At 48.5% G+C, this 21425-nt stretch overlaps 1 protein-coding gene across 2 annotated transcripts in view; it reads right to left on the reverse strand.

Moving 5' to 3' along the window:
* The window catches only part of UTP3 (UTP3 small subunit processome component), a 135040-nt gene that overhangs the window by 100122 nt on the left and 13493 nt on the right, over positions 1–21425 (reverse strand). For both annotated transcript variants that reach the window (XM_063942950.1, XM_063942951.1), the window contains 2 exons: positions 14934–14990; positions 14447–14503 (listed from right to left, as the gene is read on the reverse strand). In XM_063942950.1, the coding sequence (XP_063799020.1) occupies positions 14447–14503; positions 14934–14990 (114 nt within the window). The remainder of the gene's footprint in view (positions 1–14446; positions 14504–14933; positions 14991–21425) is intronic.

A 21425-nucleotide genomic window follows, 5' to 3' on the forward strand; every position in this document is an offset into this window, starting at 1 on the left:
TTGTCCCTCCTTGTCAATTGATATATACCACGGCCGTGGCATTGTCCGACTGTATCTGGATCGCGTGATCCTTGAGTAGAGGAGAGGCTTGAAGTAGAGCATTATAGATACGATCCGGGCCACTTGCTCAGGAGAGCCAACAAATGTTCTGGCATGGAACCTCCCATACTGGATTGTCTCGTATGAGGCAACCATCTTTCCCAACAATCTTATGCAGAGATGTACGGACACTCGAGTAGGTCGGAGCACCATGGGGACCATCTCCTGAAGTGTTCTCGCCTTGTCCTCTGGTAGAAACACCTTCTGGGCCACAGTATCCAGCAACATCCCCAGGAACAGGAGCCACTGAGTTGGCTCCAGGTGGGTCTTCTGTAAGTTGAGGATCCACGCATGGTCAGACAGAAGATGGATGGTGCGGTTGATATGGAGCAACAAAAGCTCCCTGGATCTTGCTTTTATCAGAAGATCGTCCAGATAAGGGACCACATTGATCCCCTGGACCCGGAGTTGAAGCATCATCTCCGCCATCACCTTTGTGAATACCCTCGGGGCTGTTGACAGGCCGAAGGGCAGTGCTTGGAATTGGAAGCGATAGTCCAGCAGGGCAAACCGCAGGTACGCCTGATGAGGAGGCCAAATCGGAATATGGATATCCAAGGAGACCATAAATTCCTGTACTTCCAAGCCCGTAATCGCTGCTCGCGGGGATTCCATTTTGAACTTGAACACCCTCAAATAGTGATTCAAGGATTTCAGATTCAGAATAGGTCTGACCGAACCGTCCGGCTTCGGCACCACAAACAGGTTTGAATACATTTAACGCCTTGCCGCGTTGAGGTAGTGGTACTGGAACAATGACGTGGGACTGGACCAACTTTCGGATGGCCTGTTGCAACGTAACTTGCATATCCTCCAAAGCTGATAAGCTTGATTTGAAAAATCGTTGGGAGGGGGGCGGGGGGGAAATACTGTCGAACTCCAGCTTGTAGCCTTGAGAAACAAGCTCACTGACCCAGGCATCTTGGCAGGAGGTCTTCCAGTCGCGGCTGAGGTGACCCAGTCGAGCTCAAAGCCGTCACTAAAGTCTTCTGATCTTTTTCTACTCATCTGTTTTCTGACTTCTGTCTCTGCAAGGGGGTGACGGTGGGCTCTGGGAACGAGCATCTAGGCGTACCTAGCGATCAGACCCTCTGGAGCCAATGGTGTCCAGTAGCCAAAGAAGCAGAGCCTTGAAACTCACAGAAGTAGGTCTGCTTCTCTCCCCTAAGTCCCACGATGCAGGGAGACTGTTGCCAGCAGTTCTCCCTGAAAATAATAAACCTAACATAAAGTCTTTTCAGAGAAACTCAGTAGAGCTCCCCTGTGTGTGACCAGTCTCACTGGGCACAGAATCTAAACTGGAGTCTGGAGGAGGGGCATAGAGGGAGGAGCCAGTTTACACCCATTCAAAGTCTTAAAGTGCCCATGTCTCCTGCGGATCCCATCTATACCCCCATGGTTCTTGAAGCATCCCCAGCATCCTTTAGGACGTATGAGAAATCTATATACAACAGTGTATAACGAGTTTTATGGTAAGAACTTACCTTTGTTAAAACTCTTTCTGCGAGGTACACTGGGCTCCACAAGGATAGACATTGGGGTGTAGAGTAGGATCTTGATCTGAGGCACCAACAGGCTCAAAAGCTTTGACTGTTCCCAAGATGCATAGCGCCGCCTCCTCTATAACCCCGCCTGCACAGGAGCTCAGTTTTTAGTTAACCAGCCCAATGCAGTAGCAGGAAAAGAGACGACAACAGTTAGTAGCCACAAACACCACATTCTCACGACAGGAGAAGTGTCAGCTGCTAATGCCATACCAACCTAAAGAAGCTAAGTGCGTCAGGGTGGGCGCCTTGTGGAGCCCAGTGTACCTCGCAGAAAGAGTTTTAACAAAGGTAAGTTCTTACCACAGAACTCGTTTTCTGCTGCGGGGTACACTGGGCTCCACAAGGATAGACATTGGGGATGTCCTAAAGCAGTTCCTTATGGGAGGGGACGCACTGTAGCGGGCACAAGAACCCGGCGTCCAAAGGAAGCATCCTGGGAATCGCAGTATCGAAGGCATAGAACCTTGTGAACGTGTTCACTGAGGACCACGTAGCCGCCTTGCACAACTGTTCAAGGGTCGCACCACGGTGGGCTGCCCAAGAAGGTCCAACAGACCGAGTAGAATGGGCCGTAATGTGAGCAGGAGATGACAGACCAGCCTTCACATAGGTATGTGCAATCACCATTCTAATCCATCTGGCCAAAGTCTGCTTGTGAGCAGGCCAGCCACGTTGGTGAAAACCAAAACAGAACAAAAAGAGAATCAGATTTCCTAATAGAAGCAGTTCTCTTCACATAGATACGGAGAGCCCGTACCACATCCAAAGACCGCTCTTTGGGAGACAAGTCACATCGGAACCTTGTGATTGTGTTGAGACGCCATCAGATCCACGTCTGGAAGGCCCCATGTTTCCACTAGGAGTTGAAACACTTCTGGATGGAGGCCCCACTCGCCGGCATGTACGTCCTGACGACTGAGAAAGTCCGCTTCCCAATTCAGGACTCCCGGAATGAATGAATATCGCCGATATGGCCGGTAGATGGCGTTCCGCTCATTGAAGAATCAGTGAGACTTCCTTCATTGCCAAGCGGCTTCGAGTGCCGCCTTGATGATTTATGTAAACCACTGTGGTGGCGTTGTCCGACTGTACTTGAACAGGACGGTTCTGAATTAAATGCTGGGCCAGGTTCAATGAGTTGAAGACCTCCCGCAATTCCAGAATGTTGATCGGGAGGAGAGACTCATCCTTGGTCCACCGACCCTGAAGGGAGTGTTGCTCCAGCACCACGCCCCAACCCCTTAGACTGGCATCTGTCGTCAACAGGACCCAGTCGGATATCCAGAAGGGACGGCCCCTGCACAATCGTTGGTCCTGGAGCCACCAGTGCAGCGACAGACGGACCTCCAGAGTCAATGAGATCATGTGAGACCTGATCCGGTGAGGCAGGCCGTCCCACTTGGCCAGAATCAGCCTCTGGAGGGGGCGAGAATCTAATTGAGCATACTCCACCATGTCGAATGCTGACACCATGAGGCCCAGCACCTGCATTGCCGAATTTATCGACACTTGCGGACGAGAAAGGAAGCAACGAATCCTGTCCTGAAGCTTCAGGACTTTATCCTGAGACAAGAACTACCGCTGGCTGTGAGTGTCCAATAGCGCTGCCAGATGCACCAGGGAGGATTTCTTCCAGTTGATGAGCCACCCGTGGGCTTGCAGAAACCGGACAGTCATATCCAGATGACGCAGGAGAAGTTCTGGGGAATTTGCCAGGATCAACAAGTTGTCCAGATACGGTAGGATCCTGACCCCTTGACGGCGGAGTACCACCGTCATCACCGCCATGACTTTGGTGAAGACTCGCGGAGCCGCAGTTAAACCAAAAGGTAACGCCCGAAACTGATAATGGAGGTTGCCAATCGCAAACCTCAGGTATTGCGGATGCGACACTGCTATAGGAATATGCAGGTAAGAATCTTGTATATCCAGGGAGACCATATAATCCCCAGGTTCCAAGGCCAGAACTATAGAGCGAAGGGTTTCCATACGGAAATTGGAGACTTTCACAAACTTGTTCAATGCCTTGAGATTGAGAATGGGCCGGGAGGACCCATTCGGTTTCGGGACTAGAAACAGCGGAGAATAGTACCCCCGGCCTCTCTGAGCAAGAGGCACCTGTAAAACCACCTCTGTATCCAGGAGGGTCTGTACCACCGAGTGTAGAGTCTTTGCCTTTGTCTGGTCGAAACAGACGTATGTCAGGCAAAATCGATGAGGGGGATGGTTTTTGAAGGCTATGGCGTAAACTCGAGTGACGACTTCCCGTACCCAGGCATCTGAAGTGGTCTTCAACCATTCCTGGGTATACCCTAGAAGCCGGCCCCCCACCCTGGGATTCCCCCAGGGGGAGGACCGCCCCGTCATGCGGCAGGCTTATCGGTCTTGGAAGCTGGCTGACGGGCAGCCCAGGCTCTTTTGGGCTTCGGTTTACCAGGTTTGGAAGTGCGGGCCTGCTTGTGGTACGCCTGACCTTTTGCTTTACCTGAAGGACGAAAGGGGCGAAAGGAAGTACCTTTAGCCTTCGACATAGAAGGAGCGGCACTTGGCAGACAGGCAGTTTTGGCAGTAGCCAAGTCAGCCACTATCTTATTTAAGTCCTCCCAAAACAGAATATCTCCCTTGAAAGGGAGTACCTCCAGGGTTTTTCTAGAGTCCAGATCCACAGACCAGGATCTCAGCCACAATATCCGGCGAGCCAGGACTGATGTAGTAGAGGCCTTGGCTGCTAGAATACCGGCATCAGAAGCCGCCTCTTTAATATAGTGAGAAGCTGTGACAATATATGACAAGCATTGTCTAGCATGGTCAGAAGAGATTTCAGTTTCCAACTCTAGTGCCCATGCTTCAATAGCCTCTGCAGCCCATGTTGCTGCAATAGTGGGCCTTTGTGCAGCACCCGTGAGGGTGTAAATCGCTTTCAGACAACCCTCCACATGTTTATCCATAGGCTCTTTTAGAGACGTGACGGTAGTGCCAGGTAGAGCTGAGGAGACCACCATCCCAGCCACATGCGAGTCCACTGGAGGAGGCGTTTCCCAATTTTTTGACAGCTCTGGCGCGAGGGGATAGAAAGCCAGCATCTTTTTTTGAGTTTTGAGGCACAAACTTCTTCCCTGGGTTTCACCAGGATTCCTGACGTATTTCCACTAGGTGGTCAGAATGAGGTAAGACTTGTTTAACCACCTTCTGATGCTTGAACCTATCTGGTTTCTTAGAAGGGACGGATGGCTCTGGTTAATCCGTAATCTGTAGAATCAACTTAATAGCCTCCAAAAGATCAGGAACATCCACATGTGAACTACCCTCCCCATCAGCCGTATCTGTGTCAGAATTTGTGGGGTCAGTGTAAGTGCCATCTTCATCAGACGTGGTGTCAGTGACAGCAGTGGATTGTGAGGAGGTGAGAGCTCGCTTAGAGGACCCCTTGGTCTTAGGCGAGCGAATGTCAGACTTTTTAGTAGTCAAGGACTGGTTCAATTTCTTCAATTGAGCAGACGAATTATCTGCCCACGGCGGGTTAGCCGCGGGGACCACATACGGTTGAACCGGCATAGGAGGTCCCATAGTTTAGTAACTAGCGTATTCAGAAGTGTGGAAAAAGTGGCCCACGGCGGGTCATTATGGACCCCCGTTGCCACAGTTCCACTGGGGGGCAAGGAGCCCCCAGAACCAGAGCCCGCAGCCGCTATATTCTCCTCATAGGGATCTGTAGCGTCAGCAACACCGGTAGTGTGTTCAGCCATAGAACCATTACCCTCAGAAGCAGATATGATATAACTTGCAATATCAGGTAACACTGTACAATTGTCAGCAGCACAATACCCCTTGCCCAAACCCCTGCGCAGTGTAGTCAGCAAAAGCAGGGATACAGGAGAGATATGGTGACTAAAATCACAGAGAAAAATACAGAGTATATCTTGTGAATATCCTATATTATATTATTATAAACCTGACGTACCAAGCCCCCTCAGGTTATAGAATATAGGGATAGCAAGTTGAGTGAGAGACACAAAAGAAAATCACCCAGCAAGCTAATGCACACACATATAGTCACAGTAATACAATGCAGACGTTATTACCAATAATGATACTGCACTGGACTAGTATATATATATATATATATATATATATATATATATATATATATAGCTATGTTAGTCAATAGATATAACACTGCACATTAAGAACTGGATGTATATCACAGGGTACTTGTACCAGAGAACCCTGACTAAATGCTCTCTTTCTTAACTATCACTGTCTAAGTGACATGTAGAATACTTAAGTGTCTCGTAAAGTCACAGCGCTGACTACCAGACGGCTTTACAAAGGAGGATTTGCCCAAGCAGTCCCAGGAACAGTGTAGCTGAGAGAAATGGCGCCCACACACTGACAGGGAGTGAGGGAGAGACAGATATGCAGCTCCAGGGCGGGAACATTTACTGGAAATGGCACCCTGGGGTTGGGGGAGGGGCTCCAGGTCTAAGCCTTATCCCCTCTGCTGGCAAAACCACCTGGTACTGCGGGCTACAAATAAAAAGGTTTAAAGAGAAAACCTGACCTGCACCCATGCCCTGGTGATCTAGTGGGATCGCCTGTACTGCCACAGTGTTCACCGGCCGCGCCGGATCGCGATAAAGCTCGGGTCCCGCGAACGGGACCCACTCACCACCTCCCGAAGCGCGGCCACGCGATCCCGGAGAGCCCCAGTCTTGTGTGCCTGACCAGAAGAAAACTGGAGCCTCCTGCTATAGTTACCCAGCAACCAGGGCGCAGGAGTGTACAGCGCCGCTGGGGAGAGATGGAGCTGCAGCAGTGAATGTCTCCTGACATCTATACACTGCTGCAGCCCTTGAAGTCTTCACTTTTCTTCAAAAAAAGCTCTTCTTAGGGCTGCCCAGAGAAGCCCCTCTGTTATGTGCCTGCTATCTGCGGCACCAACTACAAAACTGATCTCCTGTGCAGGGAGGCGGGGTTATAGAGGAGGCGGCGCTATGCATCTTGGGAACAGTCAAAGCTTTTGAGCCTGTTGGTGCCTCAGATCAAGATCCTACTCTACACCCCAATGTCTATCCTTGTGGAGCCCAGTGTACCCCGCAGCAGAAATAGATTTTAGTGTAGTCTCTATCTTTTGATCCCCAGGATCTTTCATAGTAAAGGAGCCCGGGGCAGGCAGCAGACAGGTGAGAGACTGAGACATCCACCCTAGCGTGTTCCTCCCAAAATGTCCTAACTTGAGCAGCAAATGGGAAAGTGCGCAAAAATTTCTTGGACACTCGGAATTTTTTTGCCTGTTTTTTTCCAGGCCTGTTTGAGTAAGTCATCAAACTCTGGGGAATCAGGGAAAGTGACATTGGGCTTGTTTTGTACAAAGAAAAACGACTGCTGTGATGCAGCGCCCTCTAGAGAGAGCTTTAACACATCCCTTATATCCAAAATTAAGGGTTCAATACCTGGAGTAGAATTGGGATCCCCAAAAATGGGATCCAGGGCATCGCCATCATCTTGAATATCATCATCAGAATCTGATAGCAGAGCAGGCAAACAACGCTTCTGTGGACCTGCATGAGAGAGGGGGTGCTGTGCCCTAGCAGCTAAATCTATAACAGCTTGGTGCAGTAGCGGAATCTTCTGCACATTAGCAGTCAGCTGGGAAGACATATCTGACATCATAGTGGAATAGCCTCCCATCAGAGGTGGTAGAGGCTAAGACTGTAGAGCAATTTAAACATGCTTGGGATAGGCATATGAATATCCTTACAAAGAATTAAGGTTCAAAAAGGGTTGAGATTACCTAAAGGATAAAAAAGGGGGAGACTAGATGGGCCAAGTGGTTCTTATCTGCCATCAAATTCTATGTTTCCATAGTCTTAAGAGACCCTAACCAGTGGGGCTCTGGGCCCTCTTCCCCAGCCCCTTCACTGATTTGTGAAGATTGATTGCATTGTTCACAGGAAACAGAATCATTAGATAATGGAGAGAATCTGGTGTACGCTGCACAGCTTGTGTTTACCCATATTTCACAGTAAGCACAATAACATACACACAGTTATAATGCAAGCCTGCCCTACTGTATGTGAGAAGAGAGAGAGAGAGAGAGAGAGAGAGAGAGAGAGAGAGAGAGAGAGACCAGCACACCCTGAGCTGCACAGCCCCAGTGAGGCTGTCAGCTTTCTAAACACAGTAAACACTAACAATTTAAGTCCTACAGAGGATCAGGATAGTGTACACAAGCAGCTATCCCCTTTTGCTACACCCTGTACCAGTTTTCCAGCGTGTCTTGTGAGGCAAAAAGCGCTGTGTGTGCTGTACATGGCTGCTGTAAGCAGAGGAAGGCGCCAAAACACCTCAGGTCCCACTCTGCGTTAGCTCCGCCCCATCTAATTGCGCTGAAGCTATAATGAATATTTATACTGGCAAAGTCTCCTTCATAGCTTAAAACATCACACAAGTGCTAGTCAAGACCCTTTGTACTAGTTCTACACAGGGGATCTTAGCGGGACCCCACGCTGCGTCCGTGGTCAGCCGCACTTTGAACCGGGAGACCCCCTAGCGGGGTGTCCGGCTTGTACTCACCACCGATATCACCTTCAGGCAGCGTTAGGGGTGTGCGGCGTGCTGCGGCAGCCAAGGTGCAGTGCTCTGCTGAACATCAACCACTCAGGACGGTGGTTCTGCAGCGGAGAAGCGGCTCTGTACCTCGTAAGGCCGGTGGACTGCCACCCTCCTCTAACTCCCACGGCTCAGGTATGCTGTTGCCCAGGTAGCATACCGAAAATATTAAAGATTTAAAATGAAATTGAAAAAATAAGAATTTACTCACCGGTAATTCTATTTCTCATAGTCCGTAGTGGATGCTGGGGACTCCGTAAGGACCATGGGGATTAGCGGCTCCGCAGGAGACTGGGCACAACTACAAAGAAAGCTTTTAGACTACTGGTGTGCACTGGCTCCTCCCACTAAGACCCTCCTCCAGACCTCAGTTAGGATACTGTGCCCGGAAGAGCTGACACAATTAGGAAGGATTTTGAATCCCGGGTAAAACTCATACCAGCCACACCAATCACACCGTATAACTCGTGATACAATACCCAGTTAACAGCATGATAACAACTGAGCCTCTCAACAGATAACTCAACAATAACCCTTTAGTTAAGCAATAACTATATACAAGTATTGCAGACAATCCGCACTTGGGATGGGCGCCCAGCATCCACTACGGACTATGAGAAATAGAATTACCGGTGAGTAAATTCTTATTTTCTCTAACGTCCTAAGTGGATGCTGGGGACTCCGTAAGGACCATGGGGATTATACCAAAGCTCCCAAACGGGCGGGAGAGTGCGGATGACTCTGCAGCACCGAATGAGAGAACTCAAGGTCCTCCTCAGCCAGGGTATCAAATTTGTAGAATTTTGCAAACGTGTTTGCCCCTGACCAAGTAGCAGCTCGGCAAAGTTGAAGAGCCGAGACCCCTCGGGCAGCCGCCCAAGAAGAGCCCACTTTCCTTGTGGAATGGGCTTTTACTGATTTAGGATGCGGCAGTCCAGCCGCAGAATGTGCAAGCTGAATCGTACTACAGATCCAGCGAGCAATAGTCTGCTTAGAAGCAGGTGCACCCAACTTGTTGGGCGCATACAGGATAAAAAGCGAGTCGGTTTTCCTGACTCCAGCTGTCCTGGAAACATAAATTTTTAGGGCCCTGACTACATCCAACAACTTGGAAGCCTCCAAGTCATTCGTAGCCGCAGGCACCACGATAGGTTGGTTCAGATGAAAAGCTGATACCACTTTGGGAAGAAACTGGGGACGAGTCCTCAATTCTGCCCTATCCATATGGAAAATCAGATAAGGGCTTTTACATGACAAAGCCGCCAATTCTGAAACTCGCCTGGCCGAAGCCAAGGCCAACAACATGACCACTTTCCACGTGAGATATTTTAAATCCACGGTTTTCAGTGGCTCAAACCAATGTGACTTTAAGAAATCCAACACCACGTTGAGATCCCAAGGTGCCACTGGAGGCACAAAAGGGGGCTGAATATGCAGCACTCCCTTAACAAAAGTCTGAACTTCAGGTAGTGAAGCCAATTCTCTCTGGAAGAAAATCGACAGAGCCGAAATCTGGACCTTAATGGAACCCAATTTAAGGCCCATAGTCACCCCTGACTGTAGGAAGTGCAGGAACCGGCCCACCTGAAATTCTTCCGTTGGGGCCTTCCTGGCCTCACACCACGCAACATATTTTCGCCATATGCGGTGATAATGGTTCGCGGTTACTTCTTTCCTAGCTTTTATCAGCGTAGGAATGACTTCCTCCGGAATGCCCTTTTCCTTCAGGATCCGGTGTTCAACCGCCATGCCGTCAAACACAGCCGCGGTAAGTCTTGGAACAGACAGGGCCCCTGCTGCAGCAGGTCCTGTCTGAGCAGTAGAGGCCATGGGTCCTCTGACATCATTTCTTGAAGTTCCGGATACCACGCTCTTCTTGGCCAATCCGGAACAATGAGTATAGTTCTTACTCCTCTTCTCCTTATTATCCTCAGTACCTTTGGTATGAGAGGAAGAGGAGGGAACACACAAACCGATCGGTACACCCACGGTGTTACCAGAGCGTCCAAAGCTATCGCCTGCGGGTCTCTTGACCTGGCGCAATATTTTTCTAGCTTTTTGTTTAGGCGGGACGCCATCATGTCCACCTGTGGTTTTTCCCACTGGTTTACAATCATTTGAAAGACTTCTGGATGAAGTCCCCACTCTCCCGGGTGGAGGTCGTGCCTGCTGAGGAAGTCTGCTTCCCAGTTGTCCACTCCCGGAATGAACACTGCTGACAGTGCTAACACGTGATTTTCCGCCCATCGGAGAATCCTTGTGGCTTCTGCCATTGCCGTCCTGCTTCTCGTGCTGCCCTGTCGATTTACATGGGCGACCGCCGTGATGTTGTCTGACTGGATCAGTACCGGCTGGTTTTGAAGCAGGGGTTTTGCCTGACTTAGGGCATTGTAAATGGCCCTTAGTTCCGGAATATTTATGTGCAGGGAAGTCTCCTGACTTGACCATAGTCCTTGGAAGTTTCTTCCCTGTGTGACTGCTCCCCAGCCTCGAAGGCTGGCATCCGTGGTCACCAGGACCCAGTCCTGTATGCCGAATCTGCGGCCCTCTTGAAGATGAGCACTCTGCAGCCACCACAGCAGAGACACCCTTGTCCTCGGAGACAGGGTTATCAGACGATGCATCTGAAGATGTGATCCGGACCACTTGTCCAACAGGTCCCACTGAAAAGTTCTTGTATGAAACCTGCCGAATGGAATCGCTTCGTAGGAAGCTACCATTTTTCCCAGGATCCGCGTGCAGTGATGCACCGACACCTGTTTTGGTTTTAGGAGGCCTCTGACTAGAGATGACAGCTCCTTGGCCTTCTCCTCCGGGAGAAACACTTTTCTCTGTTCTGTGTCCAGAACCATCCCTAGGAACAGCAGGCGTGTCGTAGGGACCAGCTGTGACTTTGGAATGTTTCGAATCCAGCCGTGCTGTTGTAGCACTTCCTGAGATAGTGCTACCCCTACCAACAACTGCTCTCTGGACCTCGCCTTTATCAGGAGATCGTCCAAGTACGGGATAATTAAAACTCCCTTCCTTCGAAGGAGTATCATCATTTCCGCCATTACCTTGGTAAAGACCCTCGGAGCCGTGGAGAGACCGAACGGCAACGTCTGGAATTGGTAATGACAATCTTGTACCACAAACCTGAGGTACTCCTGGTGAGGATGGTAAATGGGGACATGTAGGTAAGCATCCTTGATGTCCAGCGATACCATGTAATCTCCCTCGTCCAGGCTCGCAATAACCGCCCTGAGCGATTCCATCTTGAACTTGAATTTTTTGGTATGTGTGTTCAAGGATTTCAAATTTAAAATGGGTCTCACCGAACCGTCCGGTTTCGGTACCACAAACATTGTGGAATAGTAACCCCTTCCTTGTTGAAGTAGGGGCACCTTTACTATCACTTGTTGTGAATACAGCTTTTGAATTGCCTGTAACACTGCCTCCCTGCCTGAGGGAGTGGTTGGCAAGGCAGATTTGAGGAAACGGCGGGGGGGGGGAGACGTCTCGAATTCCAGTTTGTACCCCTGAGATACTATTTGAAGGATCCAGGGATCCACCCGTGAGCGAGCCCACTGCTTGCTGAAATGCTTGAGACGGGCCCCCACCGTACCTGGCTCTGCCTGTGGAGCCCCAGCGTCATGCTGTGGACTTAGAGGAAGCGGGGGAGGACTTTTGCTCCTGGGAACTGGCTGTATGCTGCAGCTTTTTCCCTCTACCTCTGCCTCTGGGCAGAAAGGACGCGCCTTTAACCCGCTTGCCCCTATTGGGCCGAAAGGACTGTACCTGATAATACGGTGCTTTCTTAGGTTGTGAGGGAACATGGGGCAAAAATGTAGACTTCCCAGCTGTTGCTGTGGAAACGAGGTCCGAGAGACCATCCCCGAACAATTCCTCACCCTTATAAGGCAGAACTTCCGTGTGTCGTTTGGAATCTGCATCACCTGTCCACTGCCGAGTCCATAACCCTCTCCTGGCAGAAATGGACATTGCACTAATTTTGGATGCCAGCCGGCAAATATCCCTCTGTGCATCCCTCATGTATAAAAGTGCGTCTTTTATATGCTCTACGTTCAGCAAAATAGTGTCCCTGTCTAGGGTATCTATATTTTCTGACAGGGAATCTGACCACGCAGCAGCAGCGCTGCACATCCAGGCTGAAGCTATAGCTGGTCTCAGTATCACACCTGTGTGTGTATATATAGATTTCAGGATAGCCTCCTGCTTTCTATCAGCAGATTCCTTCAGGGCGGCTGTATCCGGAGACGGTAGTGCCACCTTCTTCGACAAGCGTATGAGCGCTTTATCCACCCTAGGGGATGTTTCCCAGCGTGACCTATCCTCTGGCGGGAAAGGGTACGCCATTAGTAACCTCTTAGAAATTACCATCTTTTTATCAGGGGAAGCCCACGCTTCTTCACACACTTCATTTAATTCTTCAGATGGAGGAAAAGCTACTGGTAATTTTTTCTCTCCAAACATTATACCCTTTTTTGTGGTAACGGGGGTAACATCAGAAATGTGCAACACATTTTTCATTGCCTCAATCATGTAACGTGTGGCCCTACTGGAAGTTACATTAGTCTCTTCGTCGTCGACACTGGAGTCAGTATCTGTGTCGACATCTGTGTCAACCATCTGAGGTAGCGGGCGTTTTAGAGCCCCTGATGGTTTTTGAGACGCCTGGGCAGGCACAGGCTGAGAAGCCGGCTGTCCCACATTAGGTATGTCGTCAAACCTTTTATGTAAGGAGTCGACACTATCACGTAATTCCTTCCACAGCACCATCCACTCAGGTGTCGACCCCGCAGGGGGTGACATCACATTTACAGGCATCTGCTCCGCCTCCACATAAGCCTCCTCATCAAACATGTCGACACAGCCGTACCGACACACCGCAAACACACAGGGAATGCTCCGACAGAGGACAGGACCCCACAAAGCCCTTTGGGGAGACAGAGAGAGAGTATGCCAGCACACACCAGAGCGCTATATAACACTGGGATCCCACTATCAATGAGTGTTTTCCCTATAGCTGCTTTTTTATATATATTACACATATATATATATATATATATATATATATATATATATATCTATACTGCGCCTAAATTTAGTGCCCCCCCCCCTCTCTTTTTTACCCTTCTGTAGTTTCTCAGACTGCAGGGGAGAGCCAGAGAGCTTCCTTCCAGCGGAACTGTGAGGGAAAAATGGCGCCAGTGTGCTGAGGGAGAAGCCCCGCCCCCTTTTCGGCGGACTTTCTCCCGCTTTTTCTGTAATACTGGCAGGGGTAATTTTACATCTATATAGCCTCTGGGACTATATATGATGTATATTTTGCCAGCCAAGGTGTTATCCATTGCCCTCAGGGCGCCCGCCCCCCCCCGCCGATTTTCCGGACCTTCTTCGTGCTTCTGGCTCTGTAAGGGGGACGGCGGCGCGGCTCTGGAAACGAACACCAAGGTCGGGTCCTGCGGTCGATCGCTCTGGAGCTAATGGTGTCCAGTAGCCTAAGAAGCCCAAACTACCACCTGTTAGGTAGGTTCGCTTCTTCTCCCCTTAGTCCCTCGCTGCAGTGAGTCTGTTGCCAGCAGATCTCACTGAAAATAAAAAAACTAAATATACTTTCTTTCTAGGTGCTCAGGAGAGCCCCTAGTGTGCATCCAGCTCGGCCGGGCACAAGAATCTAACTGAGGTCTGGAGGAGGGTCTTAGTGGGAGGAGCCAGTGCACACCAGTAGTCAAAGCTTTCTTTGTAGTTGTGCCCAGTCTCCTGCGGAGCCGCTAATCCCCATGGTCCTTACGGAGTCCCCAGCATCCACTTAGGACGTTAGAGAAAAACTCTGGAGCTGCAGAGATGTGCATCCTCTCCTGAGGGCACTTTTTTCTAAACTGCCTGTGGGATGGGGCATAAAGGTAAAGGGGAGGAGCCAGCACACCCAATTGAAGAAATTTAAAAAGAGCACTGGCTCCTTTGGACCCCATCTATACCCGTCGTACTAGTTACCCCCAATATCCCTTATGGATGCTAGAGAATATATATATATATATATATATATATATATATATATATATATAGGGGAATCAGACCCTTTATCTTTCTATAACCAAGGCACTGCACTTTTAAAAGGTTGCTTAGTTACAATGACTCCACGTTACTTATGAATACAGCTGATTATCTGTGTGCACCTTACACACCTCACTGTCCAATTGATCTTCATCACTGTCAAACTGCACTCCTTTCTCCATCAGATTCTGTTAAAAGATATATGCAATGCAGTCAGTCAGTGGAAATAAAGATTATTAAAGCATGTCATGTAAAGTCCTTTATGAAACGGAGCGATATTATCTGGACAATTTCTCATTATAAACATTGATTATTTTTTTTAAGCTTTAAATCACCAATCTATTGATTTACAATTCAGCTATTGGCTACCAGGCCTTTAGGAGTGGATCTCCTCTTCTAGTTAAACTACTGTATCCTAATGCACACATTATCATTCATTTTAGCAAGATGTAGTAATCCAACTTTATTACACTGCACATAATGTACAGGTTTTCCCCTAAATAAAATAATGGTTGTAATGCAAAACAAATTAAAAAATGTAAGCAGAACATTCAGTCTTCAAATAAACTGAAGTAAACTTTTGAACTAGAATAACAGACTGCTTAGAAAAATACAAACCTTAATAGTCCCTTCATGATACTTATCAATTTCATCATTATAATAATCTGAGGAGACCTGTAAGGATGACAAGAGACATAACTCACATTTTGGAAAGAAAAGTAAAACCGCATAAACATTTTGATTTGTTGCACAATATTCATTCAATAATTATACAAGAATTACGCTTCCATTTATTTTCTGACTACATATTTCGGAGAAAACATCATCGCTCAATAATTATAACCACATAAGAAGCTCACTATAATAATATCACCCAAGTCCCTAGCACAAAAAGCCATCATTGATAAGAATGGGAAATTTGTTTATAGTTTGTTGAATGACTGTGACGGTAATAGATACGTACACATGGTGATACATATGGCAGTATGACAATCATTAAGACAACACTGACTATGTAGGAGTCCAGTTGCTAGCATTAGTATGCAGACATTAAAATGGTAATTTAAGCACTGTAACGGTGTTGCTAATACAACTGTAAACATGCTTGTAAAAGCAGCATGCTTAAAGCTAGAAGGAGAAAATTCACCACATGGTACTGTCAGAAACAAAAAACGATTGTTCAAAAAGGAGGGTGTCCACCTCCAATATATAAATAAATACAGGAAAAATAAGGGGGTATGAACAGCGCTAATGTAGTACCGTAAATAAATATCGTCAACCAAGCACTTAATTACTCAATTAGCAATAAAGATTTGATAAATAGTTGAAATAATAAGAATTTACTTACCGATAATTCTATTTCTCGGAGTCCGTAGTGGATGCTGGGGTTCCTGAAAGGACCATGGGGAATAGCGGCTCCGCAGGAGACAGGGCACAAAAAGTAAAGCTTTTACAGGTCAGGTGGTGTGCACTGGCTCCTCCCCCCATGACCCTCCTCCAGACTCCAGTTAGGTACTGTGCCCGGACGAGCGTACACAATAAGGGAGGATTTTGAATCCCGGGTAAGACTCATACCAGCCACACCAATCACACCGTACAACTTGTGATCTAAACCCAGTTAACAGTATGATAACAGAGGAGCCTCTGAAAGATGGCTCCCTAAACAAAATAACCCGAAATAGTTAACAATAACTATGTACAAGTCTTGCAGATAATCCGCACTTGGGATGGGCGCCCAGCATCCACTACGGACTCCGAGAAATAGAATTATCGGTAAGTAAATTCTTATTTTCTCTATCGTCCTAAGTGGATGCTGGGGTCCCTGAAAGGACCATGGGGATTATACCAAAGCTCCCAAACGGGCGGGAGAGTGCGGATGACTCTGCAGCACCGAATGAGAGAACTCCAGGTCCTCTTTTGCCAGGGTATCAAATTTGTAAAATTTTACAAACGTGTTCTCCCCTGACCACGTAGCTGCTCGGCAGAGTTGTAATGCCGAGACCCCTCGGGCAGCCGCCCAGGATGAGCCCACCTTCCTTGTGGAATGGGCCTTAACAGAATTAGGCTGTGGTAGGCCTGCCACAGAATGTGCAAGTTGAATCGTGTTACAAATCCAACGAGCAATCGACTGCTTAGAAGCAGGTGCACCCAACTTGTTGGGTGCATACAGTATAAACAGCGAGTCAGATTTTCTGACTCCAGCCGTCCTTGAAATGTATATCTTTAAAGCTCTGACAACGTCCAACAACTTGGAGTCTTCCAAGTCGTTTGTAGCCGCAGGCACTACAATAGGCTGGTTCAGGTGAAACGCTGACACCACCTTCGGGAGAAAATGCGGACGCGTCCGCAGCTCTGCCCTATCTGAATGGAAACTTAAATAAGGACTTTTATAAGATAAAGCCGCCAGTTCTGATACTCTCCTGGCCGAAGCCAGGGCCAGTAACATAGTCACTTTCCATGTGAGATATTTCAAATCCACCTTCTTAAGTGGTTCAAACCAATGGGATTTGAGGAAATCTAAAACTACATTTAGATCCCACGGTGCCACCGGAGGCACCACAGGAGGCTGTATATGCAGTACTCCTTTGACAAAAGTCTGGACCTCAGGAACTGAGGCCAATTCTTTTTGGAAGAATATAGACAGGGCCGAAATTTGAACCTTAATAGATCCCAATTTGAGACCCATAGACAATCCTGATTGCAGGAAATGTAGGAAACGACCCAGTTGAAATTCCTTCGTCGGAGCATTCCGACCCTCGCACCATGCCACATATTTCCGCCAAATGCGGTGATAATGCTTTGCGGTGACTTCTTTCCTTGCCTCAATCAAGGTAGGAATGACTTCTTCAGGAATGCCTTTTTCTTTTAGAATCTGGCGTTCAACCGCCATGCCGTCAAACGCAGCCACGGTAAGTCTTGAAAAAGACAAGGACCCTGCTGAGGCAGGTCCCTTCTCAGAGGTAGAGGCCACGGATCGTCCGTGACCATCTCTTGAAGTTCCGGGTACCAAGTCCTTCTTGGCCAATCCGGAGCCACTAGTATCGTTCTTACTCCTCTTTGCCGTATAATCCTCAATACCTTTGGTATGAGAGGCAGAGGAGGAAACACATATACCGACTGGTACACCCAAGGTGTTACCAGCGCATCCACAGCTATTGCCTGCGGATCTCTTGACCTGGCGCAATACCTGTCCAGTTTTTTGTTGAGGCGAGACGCCATCATGTCCACCATTGGTTTTTCCCAACGGTTTATTATCATGAGGAAAACTTCTGAATGAAGTCCCCACTCTCCCGGGTGAAGATCGTGTCTGCTGAGGAAGTCTGCTTCCCAGTTGTCCACGTCCGGGATGAATACTGCTGACAATGCTATCACGTGATTCTCCGCCCAGCGAAGGATCCTGGCAGCTTCTGCCATTGCACTCCTGCTTCTTGTGCCGCCCTGTCTGTTTACATGGGCGACTGCCGTGATGTTGTCCGACTGGATCAACACCGGTCTTCCTTGAAGCAGAGGTTCCGCCTGGTTTAGAGCATTGTAGATTGCTCTTAGTTCCAGAATGTTTATGTGAAGAGACTTTTCCAGGCTCGTCCACACTCCCTGGAAGTTTCTTCCCTGTGTGACTGCTCCCCAGCCTCTCAGGCTGGCGTCCGTGGTCACCAGGATCCAATCCTGTATGCCGAATCTGCGGCCCTCCAGTAGATGAGCCTCCTGCAACCACCACAGAAGAGATACCCTTGTCCTTGGAGACAGGGTTATCCGCTGATGCATCTGAAGATGCGATCCGGACCATTCGTCCAGCAAATCTCCCTGAAAATGTTTTGCGTGAGATCTGCCGAATGGAATCGCTTCGTAAGAAGCCACCATTTTTCCCAGGCCTCCTGTGCATTAATGCACTGATACTTGGCCTGGTTTTAGGAGGTTTCTGACTAGGTCGGATAACTCCCTGGCTTTCCCCTCCAGGAGAAATACCTTTTTCTGGACTATGCCCAGAATCATTCCTGGGAACAGCAGACGTATCATCGGAAAACACAGCTGCGATTTTTGGAATATTTAGAATCCACTCGTGCTATCGTATAACTACTTTAGATAGTTCTTTTCCGACCTCCAACTGTTCTCTGGAACTTGCCCCTTTCAGGATATCGTCCAAGTAAGGGATAATTAAGATGCCCTTTTCTTTGAAGAGAGTCATCTTTTCGGCCATTACCTTGGTAAAGGCCCGGGGTGCCGTGGATAATTCAACGGCAACTTTTGAAACTGATATTGACAGTTCTGTATCACGAACCCGATGTACCCTTGTTGAGAAGGGCAAATTTGGACATGGAGGTAATCCTTGATGTCCAGGGACACCATAGAGTCCCCTTCTTTCCGGTTCGCTATCACTGCTCTGAGTGACTCCATCTTGATTTGAACCTTTATGTAAGTGTTCAAAGATTTCAGATTTAGACTATGTCTCACCAAGCCGTCTGGCTTCAGTACCACCATATAGTGTGGAAGACTAATACCCTTTTCCTTGTTGTAGGAGGGGTACTTTGATTATCACCTGCTGGAAATACAGCTTGTGAATTTTTCCCAATACTGCCTCCCTGTTGGAGGGAGCCGTTGGTAACGCAGACTTCAGGAACCTGCGAGGAAAAGATGTCTCGACTCTCCAATCTGTACCCCTGGGATAATACTAGTACGATCCAGGGGTCAACTTGCGAGTGATCCCACTGCGCGTTGAGACTCTTGAGACTACACCCCCACCTAACCTGAGTCCGCTTACACGGCCCCAGCGTCATGCTGGGGACTTGGCAGACGCGGTGGAAGGCTTCCTTTCCTGGGAAGGAGCTGTCTGCTGCAGTCTACTTCCCTTTCCTCTATGTCTGGGCAGATATGACTGGCCTTTTGCCCGCTTGCCCTCATGGGAACGGAAGGATTGAGGCTGAAAAGACGGTGTCTGTTTCTGCTGAGATGTAACTTGGGGTAAAAAGGTTGGATTTCCAGCTGTTGCCGAGACCCCCAGGTCCGTTGGACCGACCCCAAATAACTCTTTCCCTTTATACGGCCATACTTCCATGTGTCGTATGGGATATGTATCACCTGACCACTGTCGTGTCCATGACATCTTCTGGGAGATATGGATCACGCACTTATTTTGATGCCAGAGTGCACATATCCCTCTGTGCATCTCGCATACATAAATATATAATGCATCCTATTAAATGCTCTATATCAATCAAATATTTTCAGTCAGGGAACCCGACCAAGCCAACCCAGCACTGCATCTCCAGGCTGATGGCGATCGCTGGTCGCAGTATAACCACCTTATGTGTGTATATACTTTTTAGGATATTTTTCCAGCTGCCTATCAGCTGGCTCCTTGAGGGCGGCCGTATCTGGCGACGGTAACGCCACTTGATAAGCGTGTGAGCGCCTTATTCATTCCCAACGCGCCCTAACTTCTGGCGGGAAAGGGTATAACGCCAATATTTGCTATCGGGGTAAACCCACGCATCATCACACACTTTATTTTATTTTATCTGATTCAGGAAAAACTACAGGTAGTTTTTTCACTCCCACATAATACCCTTTTTTGTGGTACTTGTAGTATCAGAAATATGTAACACCTCCTTCATTGCCCTTAACGTGTGGCCCTAATAAGGAATACGTTTGTTTATTCACCGTCGACACTGGATTCAGTGTCGGTGTCTGTGTCGACCGACTGAGGTAAATGGGCGTTATTAAAAACCCCTGACGGTGTTTCTGAGACGCCTGGACCGGTACTAATTGTTTGTCGGCCGTCTCATGTCGTCAACCGACCTTGCAGCGTGTTGACATTCTCACGTAATTCCCTAAATAAGCCATCCATACCGGTGTCGACTCCCTAGAGAGTGACATCACCATCATAGGCAATTGCTCCGCCTCCTCCAACATCGCCCTCATACATGTCGACACACACGTACCGACACACAGCACACACACCGGGAATGCTCTGACAGAGGACAGGACCCCACTAGCCCTTTGGAGAGACAGAGGGAGAGTTTGCCAGCACACACCAAAAAAACGCTATAATTACATAGGGACAACCTTATATAAGTGTTTCTCCCTTATAGCATCTTTAATATATTTATGTCGCCAATTTAGTGCCCCCCCTCTCTGTTTAAACCCTGTTTCTGTAGTGCAGTGCAGGGGAGAGCCTGGGAGCCTTCTCTCCAGCCTTTCTGTGAGAGAAAATGGCGCTGTGTGCTGAGGAGATAGGCCCCGCCCCTTTTTCGGCGGGCTCGTCTCCCGCTATTTATTGTATTTAGGCAGGGGTTAAATATCTCCATATAGCCTCTGGGGGCTATATGTGAGGTATTTTTAGCCTTATATAGGTTTACATTTGCCTCCCAGGGCGCCCCCCACCAGCGCCCTGCACCCTCAGTGACTGCCGTGTGAAGTGTGCTGAGAGGAAAATGGCGCACAGCTGCAGTGCTGTGCGCTACCTTTAGAAGACTGCAGGAGTCTTCAGCCGCCGATTCTGGACCTCTTCTTGCTTCAGCATCTGCGAGGGGGCCGGCGGCGAGGCTCCGGTGACCATCCAGGCTGTACCTGTGATCGTCCCTCTGGAGCTTCATGTCCAGTAGCCAAGAAGCCAATCCATCCTGCACGCAGGTGAGTTCACTTCTTCTCCCCTCTGTCCCTCGTTGCAGTGATCCTGTTGCCAGCAGGAATCACTGTAAAATAAAAAACCTAAGCTAAACTTCTCTAAGCAGCTCTTTATGAGAGCCACCTAGAATTGCACCCTTCTCGGCCGGGCACAAAAATCTAACTGGAGTCTGGAGGAGGGTCATGGGGGGAGGAGCCAGTGCACACCACCTGACCTGTAAAAGCTTTACTTTTTGTGCCCTGTCTCCTGCGGAGCCGCTATTCCCCATGGTCCTTTCAGGAACCCCAGCATCCACTTAGGACGATAGAGAAAAACAAATTATATATATATATATATATATATAAAACAAAATGTCCGGCACTCACGCTTATGTATAGTGTATCAGTCTGGTGCACAACCTCTCCATGGAGCATGTGGATAAACGATGTTGGTGGCACTCAGAAGCAAATAACAGACGACAACCAACCTGGTTCCAGTCGACGTTT

Source organism: Pseudophryne corroboree, chromosome 10 (genome assembly GCF_028390025.1).
Source record: "Pseudophryne corroboree isolate aPseCor3 chromosome 10, aPseCor3.hap2, whole genome shotgun sequence".
Classification (NCBI taxonomy): Eukaryota; Metazoa; Chordata; class Amphibia; order Anura; family Myobatrachidae; genus Pseudophryne; species Pseudophryne corroboree.